This window comes from Phycodurus eques, chromosome 12, assembly GCF_024500275.1.
Source record: "Phycodurus eques isolate BA_2022a chromosome 12, UOR_Pequ_1.1, whole genome shotgun sequence".
NCBI lineage: Eukaryota > Metazoa > Chordata > Actinopteri > Syngnathiformes > Syngnathidae > Phycodurus > Phycodurus eques.
The window spans coordinates 13,738,348-13,763,888 of NC_084536.1; the positions used below are offsets into that span (position 1 = coordinate 13,738,348).

The 25,541-nt window shown below is 42.6% G+C and overlaps 1 protein-coding gene across 1 annotated transcript; it reads right to left on the minus strand.

Moving 5' to 3' along the window:
* Positions 1 to 5,114: 5,114 nt before the first annotated feature.
* pde1a (phosphodiesterase 1A, calmodulin-dependent) lies at positions 5,115 to 23,578 on the minus strand. Its single transcript, XM_061691772.1, has 17 exons — positions 23,194 to 23,578; positions 22,600 to 22,853; positions 18,528 to 18,554; positions 17,634 to 17,747; positions 16,281 to 16,463; positions 13,329 to 13,395; positions 11,830 to 11,946; positions 10,402 to 10,542; positions 10,158 to 10,258; positions 9,899 to 10,024; positions 9,029 to 9,130; positions 8,666 to 8,786; positions 8,489 to 8,570; positions 7,798 to 7,918; positions 7,500 to 7,684; positions 7,209 to 7,382; positions 5,115 to 5,620 (listed from the first exon to the last, which is right to left on the minus strand). The coding sequence occupies exons 1-17, from the start codon at positions 23,575 to 23,577 to the stop codon at positions 5,577 to 5,579; spliced, it is 2,343 nt and encodes a 780-aa protein (XP_061547756.1). The 5' UTR covers position 23,578; the 3' UTR covers positions 5,115 to 5,576.
* Between the last annotated feature and the right edge of the window lie 1,963 nt (positions 23,579 to 25,541).

Genomic DNA, 25,541 nt, shown 5'->3' on the forward strand with positions numbered 1-25,541 from the left:
AGTGCTGTGGCATATACACGGCCGGCAAACAGACAAGCTCAAAGGAGGTGACGTGTCGCTACCAGCTGCTCCGCCGGCGCAAATAAAGGCAGGAAGCATCCAAACAAAGGAGGGAACAACAAGCTGAGAAGAGACGCCGCCGACTTCCTGCTGCTCACATCACGCGTGTGCGCTGCCTGCCTAAACACGAGCAGAAGCACTCAACTATACGTACAACTTAAATTCAAAATGAAATTGCAGCCTTGGCTGCACTCCTTTCACTACGTGCACAGCGGTGCCTTGAGATACGAGTCGCCCCACATTTTCGAGCAGTCGTTCGGCCGATTGTTTTGCCTTGACTTCCGAAGAAAAATTTGAGATGTGAGCGTTGTACGGCAGCAGTGAACTCAACTCTCTTTCACAACATGCAGCAGCGTGGCAGAAGATAAATAGTTCACAATTCTCTCAAAAAAGAGGATTTATGCTGTTAAATGCCACTACCGGTTGAAGTCTACTGTCAAACTCATCCTAAAACAACAAGAATTACTCGTTGTGTATTTAACAACCACATGCTTTCGCTAGCTTAATGCTAACACATAATAGGAAACGCCATAGATGACAACAAATAGTGATCTGTGAGCACTAATACATTTAATAATCAGCATTTTTGGTCAGTCGGTTGTATTTTACATTATATTTTGTATGTTATATCAAGTTCCCAATAAAAGCCTGCGTACCAAATGCACATGTGGAGGCCCATAAAAACATCCCATAATAATAATTTATTGGTGGACCGGCCTTTGATGTCCCATTTTGCACTATGCTTGGAGAGATTTAACGTGCTTAAGTTAAATTTAGAGGACGCTGCTATTTTTATGAACATGTACTTTGCTATGCATGTTGACCTTGAATTCACACATACACGCACGCACGCACGCACGCACACAAACAGTGGAAACTCACATTTTCTACGTAAACATCCATGTTTTGGGGGTTGTCTCCTTTTGATGACATCACCATTGCATGTTGCTATGTTAGCAAGTAAGCAAGCGGTGTTTCTTAAACAGGTTGTTTTTTGAGTGAACTTCTGTTTCGTGAAAAAATAACTTTTGGTTGGGCTTTTGCTGACATCACATTGTGCCTCACTATCTCCAGTATGTGAGTCCACTTTCATATTTTTTTATATTAAAAAAATGACCTACCTGACCAGTTAGTTAACAAGTACTGTAATAGTTTTTTTTAATTGCCTGTTTTGTGAATGGACTTCTCTTCAGGAAATTCAAAGGGAAAAATAGAACTTGGGGTGGGGTGTTCATCTTCTGCTGATGACATCATCATTGTGCATCGATGTCTCCTGGCGGGAGCCCACTTTCGGGTGCTGTTTTGTATTTTTTAATTAAACCCACCGACAGGGCAATTTTCAATTATGCCGCTGTGTGAACCGAGTTCTCCAAAGTGACATTTTTGGTTCTGTCTCCTTTTGATGACATCACACTGTGAATCAACTTTTTAACTTTGTTGTTTTGTAAATAAAGTTCAGTAACGGTACCATGATTTAAAGTGGGTAAATATCAACTTTGTGGTGATTTCTCACTTTTTTCTGACTTCTAACTTCTCCATGTGAGACATTCGCATAATCGGCATATCTCCAGGCCACATCCACTATGTGACGTCACAACATGTTGATTTGCTCTGAGCACAAAAACGATCAAATATTTGACTTCAGTGTTCCATGTTCCCACTGTTCCCATTTAGCTGGACTCAAATGGAGGTTGCACACGATTCACAAGCGAAGCATGATGCTTTGTTAAACGTTTAATGGAGGACGAAAAAGAAGAACTATTTTCTGGAGGGTCGAACGCAGAGGCACTGAAATACAAATTGTAAAGGGCCACAAAGAATTCAAAGAAGTCAACGGTCCATTAATTGAGGTTGGTCAGCCCACATACGATAATACTGTAATAGTCAATCTTTGCGCCTACAGCTGGCGAAGTGTCAATGCACGGATGGGTCAAACAACCAAAGTGAAAGTTAAAAATTGCACTTGCACCATTAAACTATAAGCAACCCAGTAACAGGCTGTATAGTGGAGGTATTCGCCTCTGTTGCAAGTTCAGGTAAAGTCTGGCTGTGTTCATGTCTGTGTGTCGGCCAGAACACCACTTGAGGCCAGACTCAGAGAAAGGATGGTAATAAATTCACTGAGGCAGATCCAGTATGTGAGGTTTTGTCCTTTAGTCATTTCCAAGAAAACAATTCCTCTCTCTTTGTACATTATGTGTGTGGTTTCCTAAGAGAGAAAGAACCAAATACAGACTGGTAAGTGAACATAGGATAAATAATAAAAAATAATCAAAAGAATACACTTAACAAATGATACAGTGTCTATCAAGAGCGCCGTTAAGTTAGCAACATTTACACTGTTAACATAGCACCTCCTGTATTTTGCTCTTATTCTGAAAGACAACCGCCACCACTTCGGCGGATAGCGATCCATTCACGGTAACTGTCGCTAATTAACTCCATGTAAAAATAACTCATTCCGGTGCAACAGGTAACAACTAATCTAAAAAAGCACTCAAAGTATATTTGTGTGTCGCAACTCACTTTGTCAATGACACACACAGCCAAACAAATCTTATAACCCGTTATATTCCACCGACTGAGTCGCACCCAACTGTTATTGCAGCCATCGTGACGTCACTGCCCCTGCACGTGTAGCAGTGGCATGGAGACAAGTCGCGGTATACACGTGCTGACCCAACCCAAACACACAGCGAAGAAATAACAGTTTGGGGAATACAAAAAGGGCCCACGTTCCAACATGATGTGCTGCTCCACAGCCCGGCTCTGATTAAAGACGCGGTGACACGCCAAAGCATCAACGCAAAACTACAGAGAGCTCTCGGAGCTTTTAAGGCCACCGACTGGGGCTTTGTGTTTGGAATTAGGTATAGCAATAGAACAAAATGATCCTGAAGCGGCTGCTTCAAAACAAAATGGCAGTGGTCATGTGTCTTTTCAAGCATGGCTTCTTGAGACTTTTTTGTGGGTCTACTCGTGGTAGACATGCCTACCAAATTCCATGTGGCTAAGTGGCACTGGTTTGAGGGGCTGAATTTTCAAAACATTCATAAGACGACTTATGAGAGTTTTGTCTTTAATGACCATCATCATCAAACTTTGTCGACGTGTCTTTTTGGGCACGACTTCTTAAGACATAGCGATTTCCATTTTGCTAAGTCAAACTTGCTTGAATTTTCAAAACATTCGTTATACGAGTTATTACTTGTTTTGTGTTTTAAGGCAAGTCATCTAATTTCACCGCCACGCTTCAGCGACACACAACAGCAAAATATCCAAACCTTCACAATTTTGCTGTTGTCCACTTGTGGTACAGGTGCTCCAAATTTAGTAACAATACACCAAAATCTTTAGGATGAGGTTGTCTTTGAAGGACACCTAAAAATGGGTCAAATGGCCTTAAAATGTCTGCTTTTAACCAACATGTCAGTCTTCCTGTGTCTTTATAGGCCTGGCTTTTTGAGGCACTTTGTGGGTTTACTCATGATAGACATGCCTACCAGATTCTGTGTTGCTAAGTGAAACTTGCTTTGGGGGCTGAATTTGCCCAAAAATTGAAGGACTCCAGGAAATTGCCAAAATGGCTGACTGAGAGTTTTTGGGTGTTTCGACGTGCAATGGACATGTCTACCAAATGGTTGGTCAAACTGGCTTAGGGGGCTGAATTTTCCATGAAATTGAAGACACTTGGAAATGGCCAAAATGACCGTAAAATGGCTGCTTCAAACCAAAATAGCAGCGTTCCTGTGTCTTTATGTGGATGGCTCTTTGAGACTGTTTTGTGATTCTACTGATGATTGACATGATAACCAAATTTCATGTTGCTAAGGGAAACTGGCTTCAGGGGCTGAATTTGTTAATACAATTATTTCAAAGCCACCCACAAAAAAAAAAAACGGTGTGCCAATAAAACCTGACGTGATTTACCTTCGGGATGCTTTGTCGCCTCTGATTGGTCGAGGAGGCAGGAGGTCTTTCGTGAAGCTGTCACTCGGTTGGCTGTCCCGTGAGTCCTCTTGGTGGCGGTCTACTGACACCTGGTGGTCGCAACTTGTGGTGCACGCACACGATCATGTTTGTTGTACGTGTCCATGTTCGCGTGTGTTCCTGTGTGTGTCCGTTCTTAGTGTGTTTATGAGTGTACATGATAGTGTGCATTTGTGATGGTGAGTGCAACTGTCCGTGTTAGTGTGTGCATGTGTCCATGTATGTTACTGTGCACATGTGTGTGTGTTATGTTTATTTTAGTGCCTGTACGTGTGTGCGCGCATGTCACATATATGTTACTACTGTGTTCGTGCGCGTGTTAGTATGCGTGTATGTTTTTCAGTGTGTATATAAGTAGTGACGCGCGGTCAGGGTAGGCAAGTGAGGCAGAGCCTCACTGCCCCCTGGTGGTCTTTCTTTTCCACTGCATGTGAATAGTAAATAAAACCTTATAATTACATGAAATTGTTCCATTTTAGTTCTATGGTCCGTGCTTTACATCCATTTTCTTTTTCAATCCAATAATTTCAATGATTTTTTCATTAAAATAGCTGAATGTTCATATTTACTGTTCAAATGCATAGGAAGCCCAGCTACGAGTCACGTTGAGTCACCGCTCCCATGATGCTTCAAGAGACCACGCACACGTCCATCCAGGGAGGCTGTGATTGGTCCGTGGCTTCACACAAGAGACATTGGTGTTTCCTCATTACATCGCCAATAATATACGTTTTATCACACATGGACTGCACTTACTGACGTTTAACAGACTGTCTAATATATTTCATGAAAGTGCATGACATTTAGTCTTTCTTATCGACCAGAAAAGCCACTAAAAGTGCACAGTGGAGTCTGTTATGTACGGTGCCACAACTAGCCTGTGGCAGTGTTGAGTTGAGCTTCATCGAACTCCAGACATCACGTGACTGACGTAGTCAGTGCCTCACCAATCATGAACCTCACCGCACGTCACTGTATATAAGTGTATGTTAGTATGTGCGTGCGTGTCCATGTCAATGAGTGGATAGGATGAAGTGTCTGTTGCATGAGTGAGTCTTCAAAAGTCAGTTTGAGAATTTTTATTTCAATTTAAACACAAAACATCTGTACAACACACACACACAAACACAAAGTTCACAATAAAGCCACACACACACACACACACACACACACACACACACACACACACAGTGCTCCCTTTTTGAAAGGGTTCACATGGAGATGTGATGACTGACAAAGATCCAAACAACACCTCCATGTGTCCGTAACACTCATGCTAAGCTAGCTAGCTAGCTTGATGGGTGCTAAGCTAAATGCTTGTTCAGTGTTCAATGTGTTCAACGACACACTTCCTGTCAAACGGATTGTTTTGTTTGTTTGCACAGGAAGCCATATTGGCGTGATCCCTTCAAGGTCAGTCCAAAAAGAAAAGTTCCACAGGGCTTTGCCATGACCCCTGAGGGACGCCTTACAATCTGTCACCATGGCGACAGTTTCCCTGGCAGAATTCACAGCAGATGTCCCAATTAGGCGTTTTCAGGCACTTCCTGCTCCTCTCCCGGCCTGGCCCCTACAAGAGTTACCAAAGCAACACGTTACCGACAGTATTTGTGCTTGTGTGTGCATTTGTTTTCTTGTGTGTATGTGTGTGCATACGCGTGAGTCCATGTGTAAGTTACTGCATGTACATGTCTGTGTATGTTGGTGTGTGTCTGTGTACATGTTTTTGTTTATGTGTGTGCGTCTATGTATAGTAAAGTGTATGCATGTGTGTGTGATAGTGTGTGCAAGTGTGTTAGTGCGTGCGTGCGACTGCATATGTGTCGATGTGTATGTTAAAGAGTACGCATTTGCATGTGTCTGTGCCAGTGTTGTACCTGAATGAGTTCAATGAACGAAAGTTCATTGAGTGGTTCATATTTTCTGCGAACGTGAACTGAACTTAGTTACTTTCTGCCTGATGAACATAACTGAGAATACGCTCATTCTGGCGTCAAAGAACGGTTTTCGAATGAAAGTTCATTTTCATTGAAGAGTGCCAGGTTTTGTTAGGGACTTCAAGGACAACCCCGTGTGAACACATTATATACGAGCTTCCATATGTTGGGGGATAAATGCCGTATTTGATTCAGCGCGACCACGGCCGCCATTCATGACAGGCGCGTCCCAGCTGTGTGAGAATGCGAGGTGCATTTAGGGACACTGCGTAAATGGGAGTGAACGTGTTCTTCGGTGGTTCTTTTGTAATTCAGTACATACGGTAATTGTAAAAATGGATTACGAGGAAAATTATTATTTGTAGCAGAATACTTTAATTTAAGCTATGTACAATTAAAGTGTCCATCCATCCATTCATTCTCAATACTGCTTGGATCAGGGTCGCCAGGGTGCTGGAGCCTATCCCAACTGACTTCCGGCGAAAGTCGGACTACACCTTGAAATGGTCGCCAGTCAGTCGCAGGGCACATATAGACCCGGACAACCATTTGCACTCAGATTCACACCTACAGGCAATTTATAGTCTTCAATTAACCTCATCAGCAATATATTGAGGAAAAAAATAAACAAAACTATGAACTAGTTCATTTTTACCGTGGTGAAGTTAGTTCAAAATTTGGAATTATGAACTATGAAATCCATCCATCCATCCATTTTCTGAGCCGCTTATCCTCACTAGGGTCGCGGGCGTGCTGGAGCCTATCCCAGCTGTCATCGGGCAGGAGGCGGGGTACACCCTGAACTGGTTGCCAGCCAATCGCAGGGCACATACAAACAGACAACCATTCGCACTCACACCTACGGGCAATTTAGAGTCTCCAATTTATGCATGTTTTTGGGATTTGGGAGGAAACTGGAGTGCCCGGAGAAAACCCACGCAGGCACGGGGAGAACATGCAAACTCCACACAGTCGGGGCTGGGGATTGAACCCGGGTCCTCAGAACTGTGAGGCTGACGCTCTTACCAGTCGGCCACCGTGCCGCTGAACTATGAAATGAACTAGTTAATTTTAGGAACGATGAAGTGAACTTTGAACTTGGAACTTTCCCAACACCGGTCTGTTTGTGTGCATGTGTGTTTGTGTTTTTGTTTGTTTCTTTGTTTTGTTTGTTTTGTGTGTGTGTGTGCATGCGTGCGTGTGCATGTGTGTGTTCTGTACCGTTCCATCTGGAGTGGTCCTCAGGTTGGATGTCAGGTGACTCTTGGTAGTCGTCGTCATGGTTACGTGTTTCATCAAGTGGGCAGTGAACCGAGGCCTGCGATTGGTCAGCCGTATGGCTTTTGATCTTAGACTCCACCTCCTCCTGGTCGTCTAGCTCCTTATTGGCCAATTCTGCTCACCATGTATAGATACACATTACATTACTACTGTGTGAGTTTGTGTGTGTGCGTGTGCGTGCCTGCCTACATGCGAGCGTGCATGCATGCATGCGTGCGTGTTTGCGTGTACCATCCACGGAGAGTTCCTTCCACCTGTCCTTGTTCCTGTTGATGACATCACTCAGATGCTTCCTGAGCTCAGGCAGGTCAATAGCGGTCAATGAGAAGTCCATCTGTCCGATATCACGGTTGCCGTGGCGACAGCTGCTGTGTCTCTGGACAGACTCCACGGTGACCGAGCCGCTTCCCGTCAAGCTGGAGAAACAACTAGCATTTGAAACCTTTCAAAATAAATCTCCAGTGAACAACCACAATGGGAAACTTGGTAAATTTAGTCTATCGCTTGTCGTAGAGCGGGCTTGTGATACCTAGGACGTCGGTTACCCGTCTCTTGGGCCTTCCTCTCCTCGTCTATTAGGGGACCAATCACCTTCTCGGTCATGTCCACCAGGACGCTGAACGTCGGCTCCACAATGAAGTCAATGAAACCTGACAATCAATCGAGCAATCAGAGGTCGGACTACACCAATTAAATTGTATATTTGGTCACAATATTTATGCACAAAATGCAATAGCAGACCACAAAAAGTTGCATTTTGGAAACAAAAATCCTATACTTAGCCTCCAAACACGATACAGTTGAACCTCAATATAATGGACGAATAGGCGTGGGGGGTCGTCCGATTTAACCGATTGTCCATGACATTGAAGCACTTTTTTTTTTTTTTTACCATATGCACCCATATTACGCTACAGCACAAAATGATTGTTTTGTAGGATTTTTTTGGGTCCATGCCACTGATATATATATATATATAATTATTTTTTTTTTTTTAACCCAAAGAAATATTAAATAAGCATGGATAAATGGCCAATAAGCATTTTCAGGGTTGGTCCCTTTTTCTTAATTAAACTGTGGGGGGAAAAATAAAAAGTCTGCAGGTGCCGAACCACGAGTATGCGGGGGTCCACTGTACTTTGCCATTAAGACACAAAAATTTGCTCACAACAAGTTAACAGAGGTGGTTACTGGTGTTTTGTGATTGGTTTGCTTCTTACCAATCTGAGACTGTGCAATCATGGTGGCTTTGCGGTCACAAAGAGGAGAAAAAGGAAGGCCCAGTTCCACTTCTTTGTCTCCCTGGGACACAAAACAAACACTCAAGCTGCAAGTGCTAGTGTACAAATATGTGTGTGTGTGTGTGTGTGTATGTGTGTGTGTGTGTGTGTGTATACCTGTCTGAAAAACTCCTCCATGAGACTATGCGTCCAGCGGTAGTGCAGCGGCCAAGTTTTAGCGGGGTGGCTAATGTCAGCAGCGTGCAGCATCAGAGACAAAACCTTCACCTTGTCCACACTGGACACACGTCACATCAACCACCAACCGAAAAACACAACACAAATAAAGTAGCAGGCATGGTTGGATAAGAAAGTCAGTGTAATATTTAGACATAAAATGTAATGGTTGAACACAAAAAGTTGTCATAAAAGGGTTGCAGTTAGCCTCCAAACACTGTCAAAAAAATTCTATATTTGGCTTCAAAAGTGCAATATTTGTGCAAAAATGCAAATGTTGAGCACCAAAAGTTGTTGACCGACCCATGTGTCTGCGAGAGGGTGTTCCTCATGGTCTTGATCTGCTGGAAGTGGCAGGACATGTCCGTGGACATCACCATCTCAATCACCAGCGCACGAAGCTCCCTACAGAGCAACACACACACGCACTAAGAATACATTCATCATGTGTGTGTCTGTATTATTTGTGCAGTGTGTTTGAGTATGTGCGAGTGAGTGCATGTGTGTGTAATGTGATTGTGTGCCAGTGAATGATTGTGTTTGTGTGAGTGTGAGAGAGAGTGTGTCTATATGGATATGTTTATGTCCATGTGTGTACCTGTGCCTATATGTGTGCGCGTGTGAGTGAACGTGTGTATATGTGAATGTGTGTGTGTGTCAGTGAGTGTGTGTGCATGAGAGAGTGTGTATGTGTCGATACGGGTATTTGTTTGTGTTTGTGCGCGTCCATGTGTGTGCCTATATGGATATGTGTGTGCATGTGAGAAAGTGTGTGTGTATACATTAATATATATGTGTGAGAGTGTGTCAATGAGTGTGTACGTGTGTTTGAGTATGTGTGTATGGGTGTGAGTCAGTCTGTATGCTTATGTGTTTACGTGTATGTGTGTGTGTGGGTGTGAGTCAGTCTCTACGTGTGTGTTTACGTGTGTGCTTGTGAGAGTGTTTGTGTGTATGTGTCTATATGGTTATGTATGAGGGGCCGTTAGGGACATTATTTAGGATTAGCTCTCGCACTTGCTACTCAAATGCTTTCACACACAAAAACTACTGAAAGGCTCTCATAAACACTACTCAAACTCTCATAAACACTAGTTAAATACTCTTATATGTGAAAGTCTTGCTCTCACGGCCGATAGATTTGTGTGCATGCGTGCATGTGTGTGTGCTTACCTCCAGTCGTCCTTGTTGAGGTTGACCAGGATGTTCGTGTCCTCGTCCGCCATCAACCTGTAGGCGGCGCTCACGTGGTGGTTCTCCAGTACCGACCGGTCGTTGTACAAGATGGCGACCTCCGACCTAATGCGTGCACACACACACACACGCACTTATTTATACACATACACACACAGCGGGTCACACGACCACAAACAGACGACGTGCAGTCGCACACACACATGCAAAATGGTGGTGGGCGGGGGTGGAGTTCTACCTTGTGTGTATGTGGAAATTGTTTGTGGTCCCCGTGTGCTCAAAGTCGTGAATGGCCGCGGCAAAAACCATCGCCAGGATTTCCAGCTCGCTCAGCCAGTGCTACATACACACACACACAAACACACACGCACACACACACAAACACACACTCACAGATTCAGTCCTTTTAATTTTTTTTGTGTTCACATTTCACAATGAAAGCACATCCTTTTTCGCAGTGTTGCAGGATTGCGTTGCATTACCATGGTTCCGGTGTGCAGCATGAGGAAGTGCGCCGTCTGTGTGACGTCAGCGGCATGGACCAGGTTGTGGTACGGGTTCTTGTGTTTGCTGTAGCCGTTCTCCAGAGCCTCCACAAACTGCACCAGGGCCGGCACCGGAATCTGAACAACAGACTTACGCTCATTACTCAAATCACTTGTATCTCAAGTCAGTTTTCAACATTGAAATTAATTGAAATGCCATTAATCCAATCCAGCGGCCCAAAAAAACACCCCAAACATTTTAACATGTTTTTTTAATAAAAACAATGTCTCTGTCCAGTATTGTTATGTAGAAAAACATACAGTAATAACATTAATAATGTAAGTGGCAGCCTAATTTAAACTATTAACAACTGAAATTCTTTCTGAAATTTTCAGTTTGTAGTTTAAATACTTGTTTGAAGGTTTACTTTAAAAATGAAAGTTTAGTTTAAGCCTGACCTGTTCCTGTCAGCCATTTTGAAAATAAGGTAACTGTTGGCTGCCGTCAGAGGCAGAGAGCCGTGAGCTTTAGAAAGGGAACCACCACTCAACATTTCCAAAAGGTTGCGAAATGTGTGGCGAAGCTGCAATAGGCTAAATCACAGTCGAAAAGTGGGTGTCCAGGTTCAAAGCCGAAGAACAAGATCCTGCTTTGAGTGACCTCTGTGACAAGCAAAGGAGTGACAGATCATCTTTGGCGGTTAATTCTGGGAATAGTGCTCGGGTCGAGGCACTGATCAGAGACGATTGTGGAATCACCATTGATGACATCACCATGATGGTTTATCATTGATGATATAACCTAAACCCCATACTTATACTATATCCCCAAACCCAATACATAACCCCACACTTTCCTCACTTTATCCATCTTTTCAAGGACAGAAGTCCGTAGTTTAGAAATTTTTTTAGCGCCCTTGGCAGGCATTTATCCATTCCATCTGCTTCAGTATAGTACATATCGTATAAGTACTACGCTTGGACTTTTTTGCCAGGTCGACTTTAGGCACACCTTGTACATGGTTTTTCTGTGATGTCAAGCTTAAATCCAATTTTTTGGCTCAGCACTCACTTTTGAAGCACGAACAGTTGTGCCAAAATACTTGCATACAAAAAATCTAAAATGCAACCACAAAACACAACAGGCTCACTGTGCGATAACCACGTGAACTGATGGTGGCCAGATGTTGTAAACGTCGCTGTCGCCTTCTCGTGGCAGAACCTTTGAAGCTCACTTTTAAGGCAAATATTTGCTCGCAACTCTAGAGCAAAAAAGACAGAGACCGAGTGACAGCTCGTAACTGGAAAAAAACAAAAGTTGGGGCACTCGTAAGTCAAGGTACCCATGTAGTTCACGCGCGACATTACACAAGCACACTTGCTACATACACACTCACACACGTGACCACATAAAGACGCGTGTACCCTGAACCTGTTGATGAGGTCATAGCGCGTCAGGAGCTCGTAGACCAGGAACTTGAGGGCATGCTCCCCCGTGCCCTCGTGAAGGGAGAACACATCGAAGGACCACTGGTCCACATTCTCAAGACAAAACACACAAAAGAACATAACAAATAGAATAAGTCATAATCAGCAGACAAGGAACTAAACATGGAGCAGCCAATGTGTAACAATAATAATAATAATAATATTTGATTGTATTCATTCATTCCTTCATCTTCCATTCCGCTTATCCTCACTAGGGTCGCGGGCGTGCTGGAGCCTATCCCAGCTATCTCTCGGCGAGAGGCGGGGTACACCCTGAACTGGTCACCAGGCAATCGCAGGGCATTTTGATTGTATAAGTTTGTTTTATTTTTTTTGTGTTAGATCGCTTTGATTTAATTTAATCCATCCATCCATTTTCTTAACCAGTTTTCCTCACTAGGGTCGCGGGCGTGCTGTAGCCTATCCCAGCTAACTCTGGGCGAGAGGCGGGGAACACTCTGGACTCAACGGCAGCCAGTCTCAGGGAACATATAAACAAACAACCATTCTCACACACATTCACACCTACGGGCAATTTAGAGTTCTCAATCAATGATATCAATTATCAATCAATCATATCAATTATCAATGATAATATAATAAGTTATTTGATATATTTTCTATTTTCTTTATAATATTTACATTTTCATTAGGTATTATTTCAATAAATAGACAATGATGATAATAGATATTTTCTTTAAATATTTTGTATTGATATTGTATTGAATTATATTATATTTATTAGATTTGTTTTAAATGCTAGACTTATTAGGGTTAATTTTTATTTAGTTAATATGCATTAAGAAAATGTTATTTCATTATACTTATTAAATTATATCTAAAAACAAAAGAATGGTACATTTAGTTTGACATTGGTATTTGATTATATTGATTAGATTAAATTCCAAATTTAACAATGCTGTATTTATATATGTATTTATTATTTCTCTTTTTAAAATATAACTAGCATTTTGGAGTTGTTTTATTTTTTTGTTAATTTTTAATTATTATTTATCAGGTTAAATTTGTAATGATAATAGAAAGAAAGAAAGAAAGAAAGAAAGAAAGAAAGAAAGAAAGAAAGAAAGAAAGAAAGAAAGAAAGAAAGAAAGAAAGAAAGAAAGATTCAAAAAGTGTTTCATAAGAAAAAAAATAAAAATTACAGGATTCAAATTATAACATAAATTTAACAAATTGGAAATTAAATTTAATTGTCTTTCAAATATATATATATATATAATTTGTGTTAATTAACAAAAACGTAAAATCGGGGCAGGGTTGTTGCAAAAAACAAAAAGTCACTGATGTCATTTTTGTTGTTTGTAGTCACCCATCATCATCATTGTGAGGGACAAATTATGATGATGTCACTTCCTGCTGGAAGAACCGCAGCGATAAAACTTTAATTATATTATTTATTAATTTATTTCGGTTACCTTGAGAGCTGCGAGAGCCGTGGGCGGGTACGTCAGTCCGACCATGTTGGACGTCCGTCTGTACATCCTGGTGGCACGCACACGTGCGCACACACCCACGCACACATGCACACACACACACACCCACACCCAGACACAGATATATAAGAATATGGTGCTGTGCAGCCATCCTCCTCTACACGTTGCGAGCAGGATGGATTGTCAGTTGCCATGGCAACCGTGCTGCAAACACACTTCACATTTCACGGGTCGTTAAGCACACCGAACACACCAACCCATACCGTCAACATCACCATCACATCACATCATCACCATCATTATCATCATCATCGTTTAATGAATGTGAATGGTTCAGGTTTGGATGCTACTTGTGGTAAATCTCTGTTTCGTCTAGGATATTTGGGGTAAATATATATATATATATATATATATATATATATATATATTTATTTATATATATATATATATATAGAGAGAGAGAGAGAGAGAGAGAGAGAGAGAGAGAGAGAGAGAGAGAGAGAGAGAGAGAGAGAGAGGCTGAAATAAGTATTTAACTCACCATTTTTCTCACTAAATATATTTCCAAAGGTGGTATTGACAGGAAATTTTCACCAGATGTTGGGAACATCCTAAGTAATACATACATACATACAAAGGAAGTAGAACAAATAAGATCACAAATTAAATTGTGTGTAATAATGTGAAATGACACAGGGAAAAAGTATTGAACACATGAAGAAAGGGAGGTGGAAAAAGGCATGGAAAGCCAAGACAACACCTAAAATCTATCAATACACAAACAGCAATCCAGCCCCTTGTCAGTGCAAATGAATATCAGCTGGTTCGGTCCTAATTGATGGCCTACAAAAGGTTTCATTGCCAAGGTGTGTGTCAAGACACATCTGATGGGTAAGAGCAGAGAGGTGTCTGAAGACCATCGCAAACTAATTATTGCAAAACATAATGATGGCATTGGTTACAGGCGCATATCTAAGCTTCTGAACATTGCAGTTAGCACGGTTGGGGCCATAATACGTAAGTGGAAAGCCAATCGTGCCACCATAAATTTGCCTCGATCAGGTGATCCTCGCAAGATTTGTGACACAGGAGTGCAAAGAATAATCAGAAGAGTTGTCCAAGAGCCAAGGACCACCTGTGGAGAGCGTAAAAAATTGAATTAGCAGGTACTGTTGTCACACGGAAAACAGTGAGTAATGCACTCTGCCGCCATGGCCTGTATGCAAGACCCCATTGCTGGAAAAAAAAAGCATGTCAAAGCTCGTTTAATGTTTGCTGAACAACATTTAGACAAGCCAGTTAAATACTAGGAGAATATAGTCTGGTCGGATAAGAGCAAAATTGAACTGTTTGGATGCCATAATGCACACCAAGTTAGGAGGAGAAATGGCACAGCACATCACCCTAAAAACACCATACCAACAGCAACATTCGGCGGTGGGAACATGATGGTGTGGGGCTCCTTTTCAAAAATGGTACTGGTAAACTTCACATTATCGAAGGAAGGATGAATGGACAAATGTACCCACACATTCTTGACAAAAATCTGCTGCCATCTACGAGGATGATGAAAATAAAACGAGAGTGGACTGACTTGAATCCAATCGAAAATCTATGGAAATAACTGAAACTCAAGGTCCATAAAAGAAGCCCACGGAACCTTCAAGATTTGAAGACTGCTTATGTGGAGGAATGGGCCAAAATCACACCATAGCAATGGATGCGACTAGTTTCTCCATACAGGTGGCGTCTTGAACCTGTCATTGCAAACAAAGGCTTTTGTACAAAGTATTAAATAAATACCAGTTGGTGTGTTCAATACTATTTCCTTGTTTCATTTCACATTATTACACATAACTTGCTGATATTATTTGTTCTAATTTCTTTGTAAGTATGGGTTACTTAGGTTGTTCTCAACATCTGGTGAAATTTTCATGTCAATAGCACCCTTGGAAATATATGTAGTGCGAAAAATGGTGACGTGTTAAGTACTTATTTCAGCTGCTGTGTGTGCGTGTAATGTATATATATATATATATATATATATATATATATATATATATATATATATATATATATATATATATATATATATATATGCATTTATTTATTTTGTTTTTTCTCAATGCAATTATAATGGCCTGTCAATTATTTGCGCATTTTCACTATTCACGGCCCGTCCCAGTCTTTATCCCTTGCGAATAGCGAGTGGGTAGTGTACATTATATTTATGTAATTGAATCCTGCACACATTTTGAATACCCTTGACAGGGAAAAGCATAAAGTCACATTTTCTTCCTCTATTTAGTAGATTTTAGTTCAATAAAATCTTGTGCAAAACATTTTTTAGTTTATATAGTATATTTATTTTTTTATATTTTTCATTATATTCATTGGCTAAAATTCTTCAGAAATCATGACCTTTCAAAATGTTTATTTTTATGATATATAGTTTGTTTTTGGGAAAAATGAAAACATTAAATATAACCTTTTTGATATCTTTTTACAATCAGTTTTTTTTAAATGTAAAGCCAATGTAATGTAAATATATTATTCATATTTAGTTGAATCCGACACATGCCATTTCAATATTGAACATTGAGTAAATCACACTTTTATAAAATAATAGCTATAATTTTGCTTTATCTTTTTAAATTAGTTATCATATATTTTAGTCAATTTAATTCATAAGTTAAAATTGTTTTGCTTGTTTTGTTTGTATATTTATTCAGTTAAATCTGGCACAAAACAGTAAAGAGTATAAATGAAAAACAACAAAGACGTGGAAGCTTCTTCTTGGCAACTTCTCAGAAAAATTTGTCCGCACGTGAGTATTTCGTGCCGTGCACAATGTATGGTAAGTTTACCTTTGAAGTGAATGGGAAAACTGTCACAATGGACAAAAAAAAAAAATTACATAGCGGTCGACCTTACCTCTCCACGAATATCCCGGCTTGTACGGCGTGGACGATGCTCCTGAATCTCGGCTTCTCCTCAGGCCGCCGCTTGGCCACGCCCATCTTGCGGCTGAAGGTGCAGGCCAGCCAATCGCGGACCTCCCTGGGTACCGACTCGGCCTGCAGGTCGCTCAGTTCGTCCTCGGGGTCCAGGAGACGTCTGCTGGAAGTAGTGTGTGTGAGAGCATTTCAATAATGTATGTGAGACAGTGTTTCAATAATGTGTGTGAGAGCATTTTGTTTACGTGTAAGAATGTGTATGAGTCTTTTAGTAGTATGTGTGAGAGGGTTTCAATTGCTGTGTGAGTTTCCATTGTGGTGTGTGTTTAAGCAATGTGTGTGAGAGCGAATTCTGTAGTATGTTTGACAGAGGTTTCATAGTGTGTGACATTGTTTTAATACCATGTGTGAGAGTGTTTCATTGTGTGGGAAATAATTTCAGAATTGTGCGTGAGAATGTTTTATTTGTGTCTGACTGTTTCAGTTCTTTGTACGAATGTTTCAGTGACGTTTGTGAGAGCGTTTCAATTTTGTGTATAAGATCGTTTCAATAGTGGGTAAGAAAGAGTTTGAGTAGTGTTCATAGGAGCATTTCGGTAGTGTGTGCGTGACAGCGACTCAGAAATATGTGTGAGCGTGATTTGGCAGATGTGAGAGCGATTCAAAAGCGTTTGTGCGAGAGCGATTCAGTAGCGTGTGTGAAAGTTTTTCAGTTGTGTGTGTGTGTGTGTGTGTGTGTGAGAGCAAGTCAGTAGTGTGTGAGAAAGTTTCAGTTATGTGTTTCGGGTGTGTTTAAAATATTTTAGTAAAGTGTGTAAGAGCGTATCACTTTTGTATGGTAAGGCTGTTTCAGTTGTAAGTGTGTTTCGATGGTTTCAGTAGTGTGAGTGAGCGTTTCAGTGTGTGCGTGTGTGTGTGTGTGTGTCTGTGAGAAAGCCTTTCACTAGTGTATGTGAGAGCATTTCATCAGTGTGTGTGTGTGTCGATGTTTCAGTTGTTTGATTGAAAGTGTTTCAGTAGTGAGTGTGAGAGCATTTCAGCATTATGTGTGCAAGTGATTCAGTAGTATGTGTGAATATTTTTGTTGTTTGTATGAGTGTTTCAGTTGTGTGTAAAAATATTTCAGTAGAGTGTGAAAGCATTTCAGTTCTGTGTGAGAGAATTTCAGTAGCCTGTGTGACAGTGTTTTAGGTGTGTGTATGAGAGCACTTAATTTGAATCTGACGGCATTTCAGTCGTGTGAAAATGTTTCTGTTTTTCAATCCAGTATAATGTGTGGGAGTGTTTCAGTAGTAGGTGTGAAATTTCATATTTGTCTCCGCTATCTTACCTGGTCTCGTCCGTGTAGACAGCATCCAACATGGTGGCCGCCATCTGAAGGTTACTGCGCAGCTCCTGAATGTCGACCACGCCGCGGTCCATCTGACCCAAGACCGCTTTCAGCCTCAAAATAAAAATCACAATGAATGACAATATTGTTTTGTACGACACCACAACATACCGTGGTTTTTTTTTTTCGATACAAGCCGTCGTTTGGCTGATTTGTTTGCTTTGACTTGCGAGCAAAAATATAAGAGGGCTGTATGGTGGCAATGAACTTTACTCAACTCACTTATTATTCAACGTTGTGTATTTAACCAAAACCTCAAAGCTTTGGCCTTAAGAAAGTAAGCTTAGCTTAATGCTAACACACGATTGCAAAATGCCATAGACAGGCTAACAAATAGCATCAGTGATGTGGTATTATAACCCTTCAGGCAAAGGATATTTGAATACAAACAGTGCAGCAACATATAGCATACATTCTTTATCCTAGTAGAGTCAATATTAACGTTAAAAATCTCTCTTTGTCTTGTCTCGTTTTCCTGTTGCCGTAAAATTTCATTGGATCATTACTTCCAGCAAGGAGGGCCTTGGTGGACATCCAGGAAACTTGTGTAGAAATTGAGCACACATAAAGCTAAGCTAATCTAAGGTAATGTTTAAATGTTGTGAAGTGTTGCTGGACTCCTGTGGATCAAATGCATTGTGCTGTTATCATGGTGACCAAGCTGGATGAAATGTTTTAGTTTCCATGGCAACAGGAGGAGAGAGAGAGAGAGACAGACACATTTTTAAGTCAAATCATAATGACTCTACCAGGACCAATAATAGTCTGTGTATATGCGTGTGAGCATGTGTCCGTGCATTTGTCCGTGTGTGTGTGTGTGTACGTGTGTCTTACCTCTGTGATGTGTTTTTATATTTCTGCCTGTAAAAAAAAAAAAAAAAAAAAAAAATGTATCGCCATAAAGTACTGTAAACAATAACCATGACATAATTTGTTTCGAAAAGGAAAGAAAGGTCCATCATTTCGTTTATGTGTACAAATACTGGATGTATTCATGTTGTACACACATACACACACTCACAAGCACATTTTTAGGACCAAGACACACAAATGCTTCAAAGTACAAAATGACACACACTAAGAACACAACAATAACAACACAAAGTGCAACAAAAGAAAGATGTCAAGATGTTTTGATTCTGCTGTCTTTTTGTCCATGTTGTTCAGAGTCCTGCATTGACGTGTGATTTTGTGTGTTGTCACCATGCGAAGAGGCCAGTGATGTACACAAATGTGTGCGTACTACATACAAATGTGTGTGTCCTTAACCACACAAGAAAAGGAAGCTGCTCACTCTGCTTGTGTAACCTCATTCACAGTCTTAGCTTATTAGCATGTAGCATGATAGTGAGAATCATGTTAGAATGTAGCATGATAGTTAACATCATGCTAACATGTAGCCTAGTAGTTAGCATCATGTTAGCATGTAGCCTGGTAGTTAGCATCATGTTAGTGTATAGCATGATAGTTACTGTCGTGTTAACAAATCATGATCGTTAGCATCATGTTAGCATGTGGTATGATACTTTACATCATGTTAGCATGTAGCATGGTAGTTAGCATCATATTAGCATATGATTAGTACTGAGCTAACATGAATTTTTTGCTAGATGCTCGACTTCCTGTTACATACTTGCCGCTGTCTGTTTCTAGTCTGCTGTCGGCTGCTTTGTACATCGTGGCAAACTTTATCCGTTGTTCTACCTTATCTGATATTCTACCTTGTCCACCACACTACCTTATCTACTGCTCTACCCTGTATGACACGCTACCTTCTCGGCTACTCTAGGTCTAGATGATCTCATATGCTACCTTATCTACCACTCTAAGCATTTGTTGCTCTACCTTATCAGCCACTATCTTATCTCCATTTCTACCTTACCCGCTTCTCTGCCTTATCTATCGCTCTACCTTATTTGTTACTGTACCTTATCTGATGCGCTACCTTGTCCACCGCATTACCTTATCTGCTGTTCTACCCTATCTGATGCTCTACCTTCTCTGCTACTCTAGATTATCTCATACTACCTTATCTGCTGCTCTACCTTATCTACTGCTGTACAATATTTGCTGCCCCTTCTTTCCTTCCTCCTCTTTCACTCCGAGGCCAATATATCTTATCTGCCACTCTATCTTAGCTCCATTTCTACGTTATCTACCACTCTTCTATATTTGTTGCTTTACATTATCGGATGCTCTACCGTGTCTACTGCTTTACCTCATCTGCTGTTCTACCTTATCTGCCACTTTATTTTAATATCAAGTTGTACTTTATCTGCCTCTCTATCTTATATCCCTTTCTACATTATATGCTCAACCTTACCCCAATTATCTCCTACCACTTTACCTTACATTGTTTCTTTCTCGCATTCTACCTTATCTGCCACTCTATCTTTTAATCTCCATTTGTACCTTATCCCCTGCTCTACCTTATTTTTTACGTTACCCTATGTGACGCTCCACCTTCTCTGCTACTTCAGATTATCTCATGTGCTACCTTATCTGCTGCGCTACCTTATTTGTTACGCCGTCACCTTATCTGATGCTCCAACTTGTCTCCCACACTACCTTATCTGAAGCACAACCGTATTTGCTGTTCTCCTTTATCTGCAACTCTATCTTATCTCCCCTTCTACGTTATCCACTGCTCTACCTTATCTACCACGCTACCCTATCTGTTGCTTTACATTAGTTGACACTCTACCTTGTCTACTGCACCACTTTATCTGCTGTTCTACCTTCAATTCAATCAAATTTTACTTTTATAGTTCTGGATCACAAGCCTCAAAGGGTTTCACAGTAACTAATATCAAAATGTCAACCATAAAGCATCCAACAATAATCTATTTGTACACATACAATAATCTAATCTAAATAAACATCCATCCATATAACACATCAAAATTAAATTCAGCCTCTGCAATTGTCCCTTAGCTGGTGCTCTGGATCTTTTAATAGATTTCATATTTTATTTTATTGTAGGTCTAATTGTGTCCCTAGAGTGACACAAAAAAATGATTTCTATTTTAACAAGCGGTGTTGCCGGGCGACTTCTGCACCACGTTTGCAATAAAAAAGAAAAGAAAAAGTAAAAAAGAAAGTGAGAGACGCTTGAAGCTAAACGTGTCTCCCTCACTGTTTGTTTCTCACACATTAACGTGCGCCAGTGTGTGTGTGTGTGTGTGTGTGTTCGGGCAAGAATTGGCACCAGGATGGTGAAAAGCATCCTCAGCCTGTTGCACTCGTTTGTTTGTTTAATGACGGAAAAAGACGACAAGATGGCCGCCACACGGCAGGTGTGCCACGCAAGACGCCCAGCTCAACATGGCCGCCGCCAAGCATGACATCATAACACAGACCTCCACCAAGACGTTGAATGGAACGCGACCCAAGTGTGCACCTTTACAGATCACTTTCACTGAGAAGTGAAGGAAAATGCTCGCCTTATCTGCTGCTCTACCACATTTGCCGCTCTACCCTACCTTATCTGTCACTCTATCATGTCTGCCGTGTTGTATTATCTACCGCTCTACCTTATCGGCTGGTCTGCCTTATCTGATGCTCTACCTTAACTGTGGTTTTACTACAGTCTATCCGTCGCTGTACCTTAGCCGTCACTCTGCCTCACCCGTCTTTGAACTTTATCTGCCATTCTACCTTGTCTGTTGCTCTACCTGCGTGTGTCTCATCTACCTTATCTGACGCTCTACCTTATCTGCAGCTCTACCTTAATTGTGCTCATACCTTATCCGCCGCTGTAGCTTAACTTATCCGTCACTCTGCCTTTTCTGGTGCTCTACTTTATCTGCCATTCTCCCTAATCTGCCCCTCTACCCGATTTGGAGCTCTACCTTATCTGCGTACTCTACCCTATCTGCCCCGCTACCTTATTTGCAGCTCTACCTTACCTGCCCTCTCGACTTAATCTGACGTTCTACCTTATCTGCTGATCTACTCGAGCTGCCATTCTACGTTGTTGCTCTAACCTGCCCCTGTCTCATCTACCTTATCTGACTTGCTACCCATTCAGCCACTCTACCTTTTCTAATACTCTACTTCATCTGTTGTTCTACCTTATGTGCCATTCTACCTGAACTGCTGGTCTACCGGCGGCACGATAGACGACTGGTTAGAGCGTCTGCCTCACAGTTCTGAGGACCGGGGTTCAATCCCCGGTCCCGCCTGTGTGGAGTTTTCATGTTCTCCCCGTGCCTGCGTGGGTTTTCTCCGGGCACTCCGGTTTCCTCCCACATCCCAAAAACATGCATGGTAGGTTGATTGATGACTCTAAATTGCCCGTAGGTGTGAATGTGAGTGCGAATGGTTGTTTGTTTGTATGTGCCCTGCCATTGGCTGGCAACCAGTTCAGGGTGTACCCCGCCTCCTGCCCGATGATAGCTGGGGTAGGCTCCAGCGCGCCCGCGACCCTTGTGAGGACAAGTGGCTCAGAAAATGGATGGATGGATGGATGCTAGTCTACCCTATCTCTAGCTTTATCTCTTCCTCTACATGATGTGCAGCTCTACCTTATTTGCTTTTCTACCATATTTTTCGCGCTACCTTACTGCCACTTTACTTTATCTTTTCTAACTTAACTTCTGTGGTTACTTATCAGCTGAGTCAAATCTGTTAAACTTTCACACGTACCATTTTAGCATGTAGCACGTAGCATGTAACACGTCTTCACTGATACTTTGCTTCCTGGCAACGCTCATCTGTTGCCACGGTAACCACGCAACATGCCGCTGCTGCTACTGTTGTTCCACATGCAAACGCACATGTAACGGACAGCTACACGTAACACACACACAGATCCATCATCTTCTCTCATTATGACATCAGCATCCTTGCCTCATTATTATGACGTCATCCATATGACATCATCCTCATCCCGCCATTTACTTACATTCCTCTGAGGCGAATGAGAACCTGACTGTTGTGGTTGTGCTCCAAAGGGTCCACAAAGTCCTGCACCTGCTCCTCCTCATACTCCTGTCGCTGCCCCCCCTCCATTTGTGGCTCCTCTTCCTGCGGCATCTCTTTCATTTGTTCTTCATCCTGCTTCTGCACCTCCTCCTCTATTTGTTGCTCTTCTTCCTGCTGCATAGTGTCATCCTCCTCCTGCGGCATCTCCTTCACGTGTTTCTCTTCCTGCACCTCCTCGGTTTGGTACCCCTGCTCCATCCTGTTAGCCAGTTGTACCTCCTCCTGTTGCACCTCCTTCTTTTGTTGCTCTTCCATTTGTTGAGCCACCTCTTCTTGCTCCACCTCCTCCTCCTGCAGGCAACTCCTTTATGAGTTCCTCTTCCTGTTGCTGCACCACCTCCTCAGTTGGATCCTGCCGCTCCTTACTAACAGCATGCTGCACCTCCTCCTGTTGCGCCTCCTGCATCCCTTGCTGAATCATCTCCTTCTTGTGTACATCATCCTGCTTCTGCACCTCCTCACCCTCTTGCTGAACCTCCACCTCCTTAGTTTTCTCCACCTGCTCCATGTTCACAACCTGCTGAGCCTCCTTTTCTTCTTCCTCCTCCTGTTGCTCCTCTTCATCCAGTTGTACCTCCTCCTGTTGCACTTCCTCAGCAAGATACCTCTCCTCTTCCTCCTTCTCAATGTTCATCTGCTCTCCTTGGTGTGCCTCCTGCACCTCCTCCTTTTCATGTTCCTCTTTCTGCTTCTGTACCTCCTCTTGTTCCTCCTCGCTCTCTGGTTGAACCTCCTCCTGCTCTATGTTGACAGCCTGTTGCCCCTCCTCTTCTTCTTCTTCCTCCTGTTGCTCCCCTTCAGCCGGGTGTACCTCCTCCTGTTGCGCCTCCTGCATCCCTTGCTGCATCATCTCCTTCTTGTGTACATCATCCTGCTTCTGCACCTCCACCTGCTCCATGTTCACAACCTGCTGGACCTCCTTTTCTTCTTCCTCCTTCTGTTGCTGCTCTTCAGCCAGTTGTACCTCGTCCTGTTGCACTTCCTCAATCTCCTGCAACTCCTCAGCAAGATACCTTTCCTCTTCCTCCTTCTCAACGTTCATCTGCTCTCCTTGGTGTGCCTCCTGCAGCTCCTCCTTTTCATGTTCCTCTTTCTGCTTCTGTACCTCCTCTTGTTCCTCCTCGCTCTCTTGTTGAACCTCCTCCTGCTCCTGTTGTTGCACCTCCTCAGTTTGATCCTCCTGCTCTATTTTGACAGCCTGTTGCCCCTCCTCTTCTTCTTCTTCTTCCTCCTGTTGCTCCCCTTCAGCCGGCTGTACCTCCTCTTGTTGCCCCCCCTCCTCCACCTCCTCAGTCCATTGCATCTCCTCCTCAACTTTCATCTGCTCTCTTTGGTGTGCCTCCTCCAGCCGTACCTCATGCAGTCTTTGCTCCTGCCACAGGTCTTGGTCTAGTGGTATCGTGGCCTCCTCCTGGGCGTGGGTGTTCATGTGGGTGTGGATGAGGAGGCGCAGGAGGTGGTTTTAAGCACACGGGTCCAACAACATGGACGTCGGACGAGGGAAACGAGGATGAAAAGTGGGAAGTTCATCAACTTCTTGCGTGGGGGCGACCTCCACGAGGAGGAGGAGGCGTCAAAGTTGAGGAGGAAACGGTGAGAAAAGAGGAGATGGCGACTTCCTGCTGTACGCTTTGGACGCTCCCGAGCGTCGGACTCCTCGTCCCAGAGTGTATCGACGTGGAAATGCAGACAGAAAGTGGACCGGTGTTGTGGATGGAGGGAGAGAAAAAGAGAGAGGCGAAAGAAAGAGAGAGAGAGGGCGAGCGGCAGTAGAGCACATGAGACAGCGTTACCGTGGCAACGTAAAAGCGGCTCGTTGCGAAGAGTGATGGAATTCTGCAGCCGACACACATGCACTGTCATACTTCTTTACTCCTCATCCTCCCCTTTCTTTCCTACCTCCTCCTTTCCTTTCTTCTCATTCCTCCCTCCTGGCTCACCTCCTTTTCCTCCTTCCATTGTCCTCCCTCCTACTTTTCTCCCTGGCTCCTCCCTCTACCTTTTCAAACTTCCTCCTTTGCCTTCTTTTTCTTCCTTCTCTCTGACTCAACTGTTCCCTTCTTGTCCTCCTTTGATTTTACTCCTGTCTTCCCTCTCTCCTTTTTACTTAAATATCCGTTTTGTCCCTCTCCTGTCTCCCCCTCCTTTTTTTGCTCCATCTCCTATCTTCTTCCTCCTTTTCTCATTCCACTCTCCTGCTTTCATCCCCTCTCTATTGTAATTCCCTCCCACACCTCCTTTCCTCTTTCCTCCTCCCTTTCTCCTGTCCTTTATTTCCAGTCTCCTCACCTGCACCCTCTCCTAGTTTCTTCCTCCTTCTTAGATTCCTCCTCTCTCACTCCTCCTTTTCTCTTTGCATCTCGCTCTCTTTTCTCCATCTTCATTCTCCTCCTCACCTGCTCCTTTTCCGACCTTCCTCCTTTCCTTTCTCCTCGTTCCTCCATCTTTTCTCTTTCCTATCTTGACCTTGCTCCAATTAGCTCCCTTTCTCCTTCACATCCTCCTCCCTTTCTCCTATCCCACTCGTCCTCCTCGTTTAATCTCTCCTTCCTCTTGTCTCCCTCCTTCTCCTCTTCAAATATTACCTCCTTCTCATGCTTTGTTCCTCCCTCTGCCATCTTCCTCTTCTTATTTTCATCCTCCCTTCCTCTTGGCTCTTTCATTGTGTTACGCTGTGAACGTGAAGTTGTTTTTATTGTTTAAGATGACAACAACCTAGGCCTCATACCTTGTCTTGAACTTTTTCTCTGCGTTGTGATTGGATGCTGCTGCTATTGCGTGGGCACGCCTCATGATGCTGCGTCTGCTCTTGGTCGGTCGTCGCGTCGGGCCCTCCTCTCCCGTTGGCCGGAGAAGGTCACC

Bases quoted from the DNA above. Each gene is read 5' to 3' on its own strand.
- pde1a (XM_061691772.1), bottom strand. From the start codon at position 23,577: ATGGAGCAGGTGGAGGTGCAGAAGCAGGATGATGTACACAAGAAGGAG. The intron at 22,854-23,193 runs GTGAACATGGAG...TACCAAACCGAG, and splicing joins AAAAGGAGGCTCAGCAGGTT to GAGGTGCAGGAAGAGAAACA. The intron at 8,571-8,665 runs GTATACACACAC...TTTGTGTCCCAG, and splicing joins TGGAGGAGTTTTTCAGACAG to GGAGACAAAGAAGTGGAACT.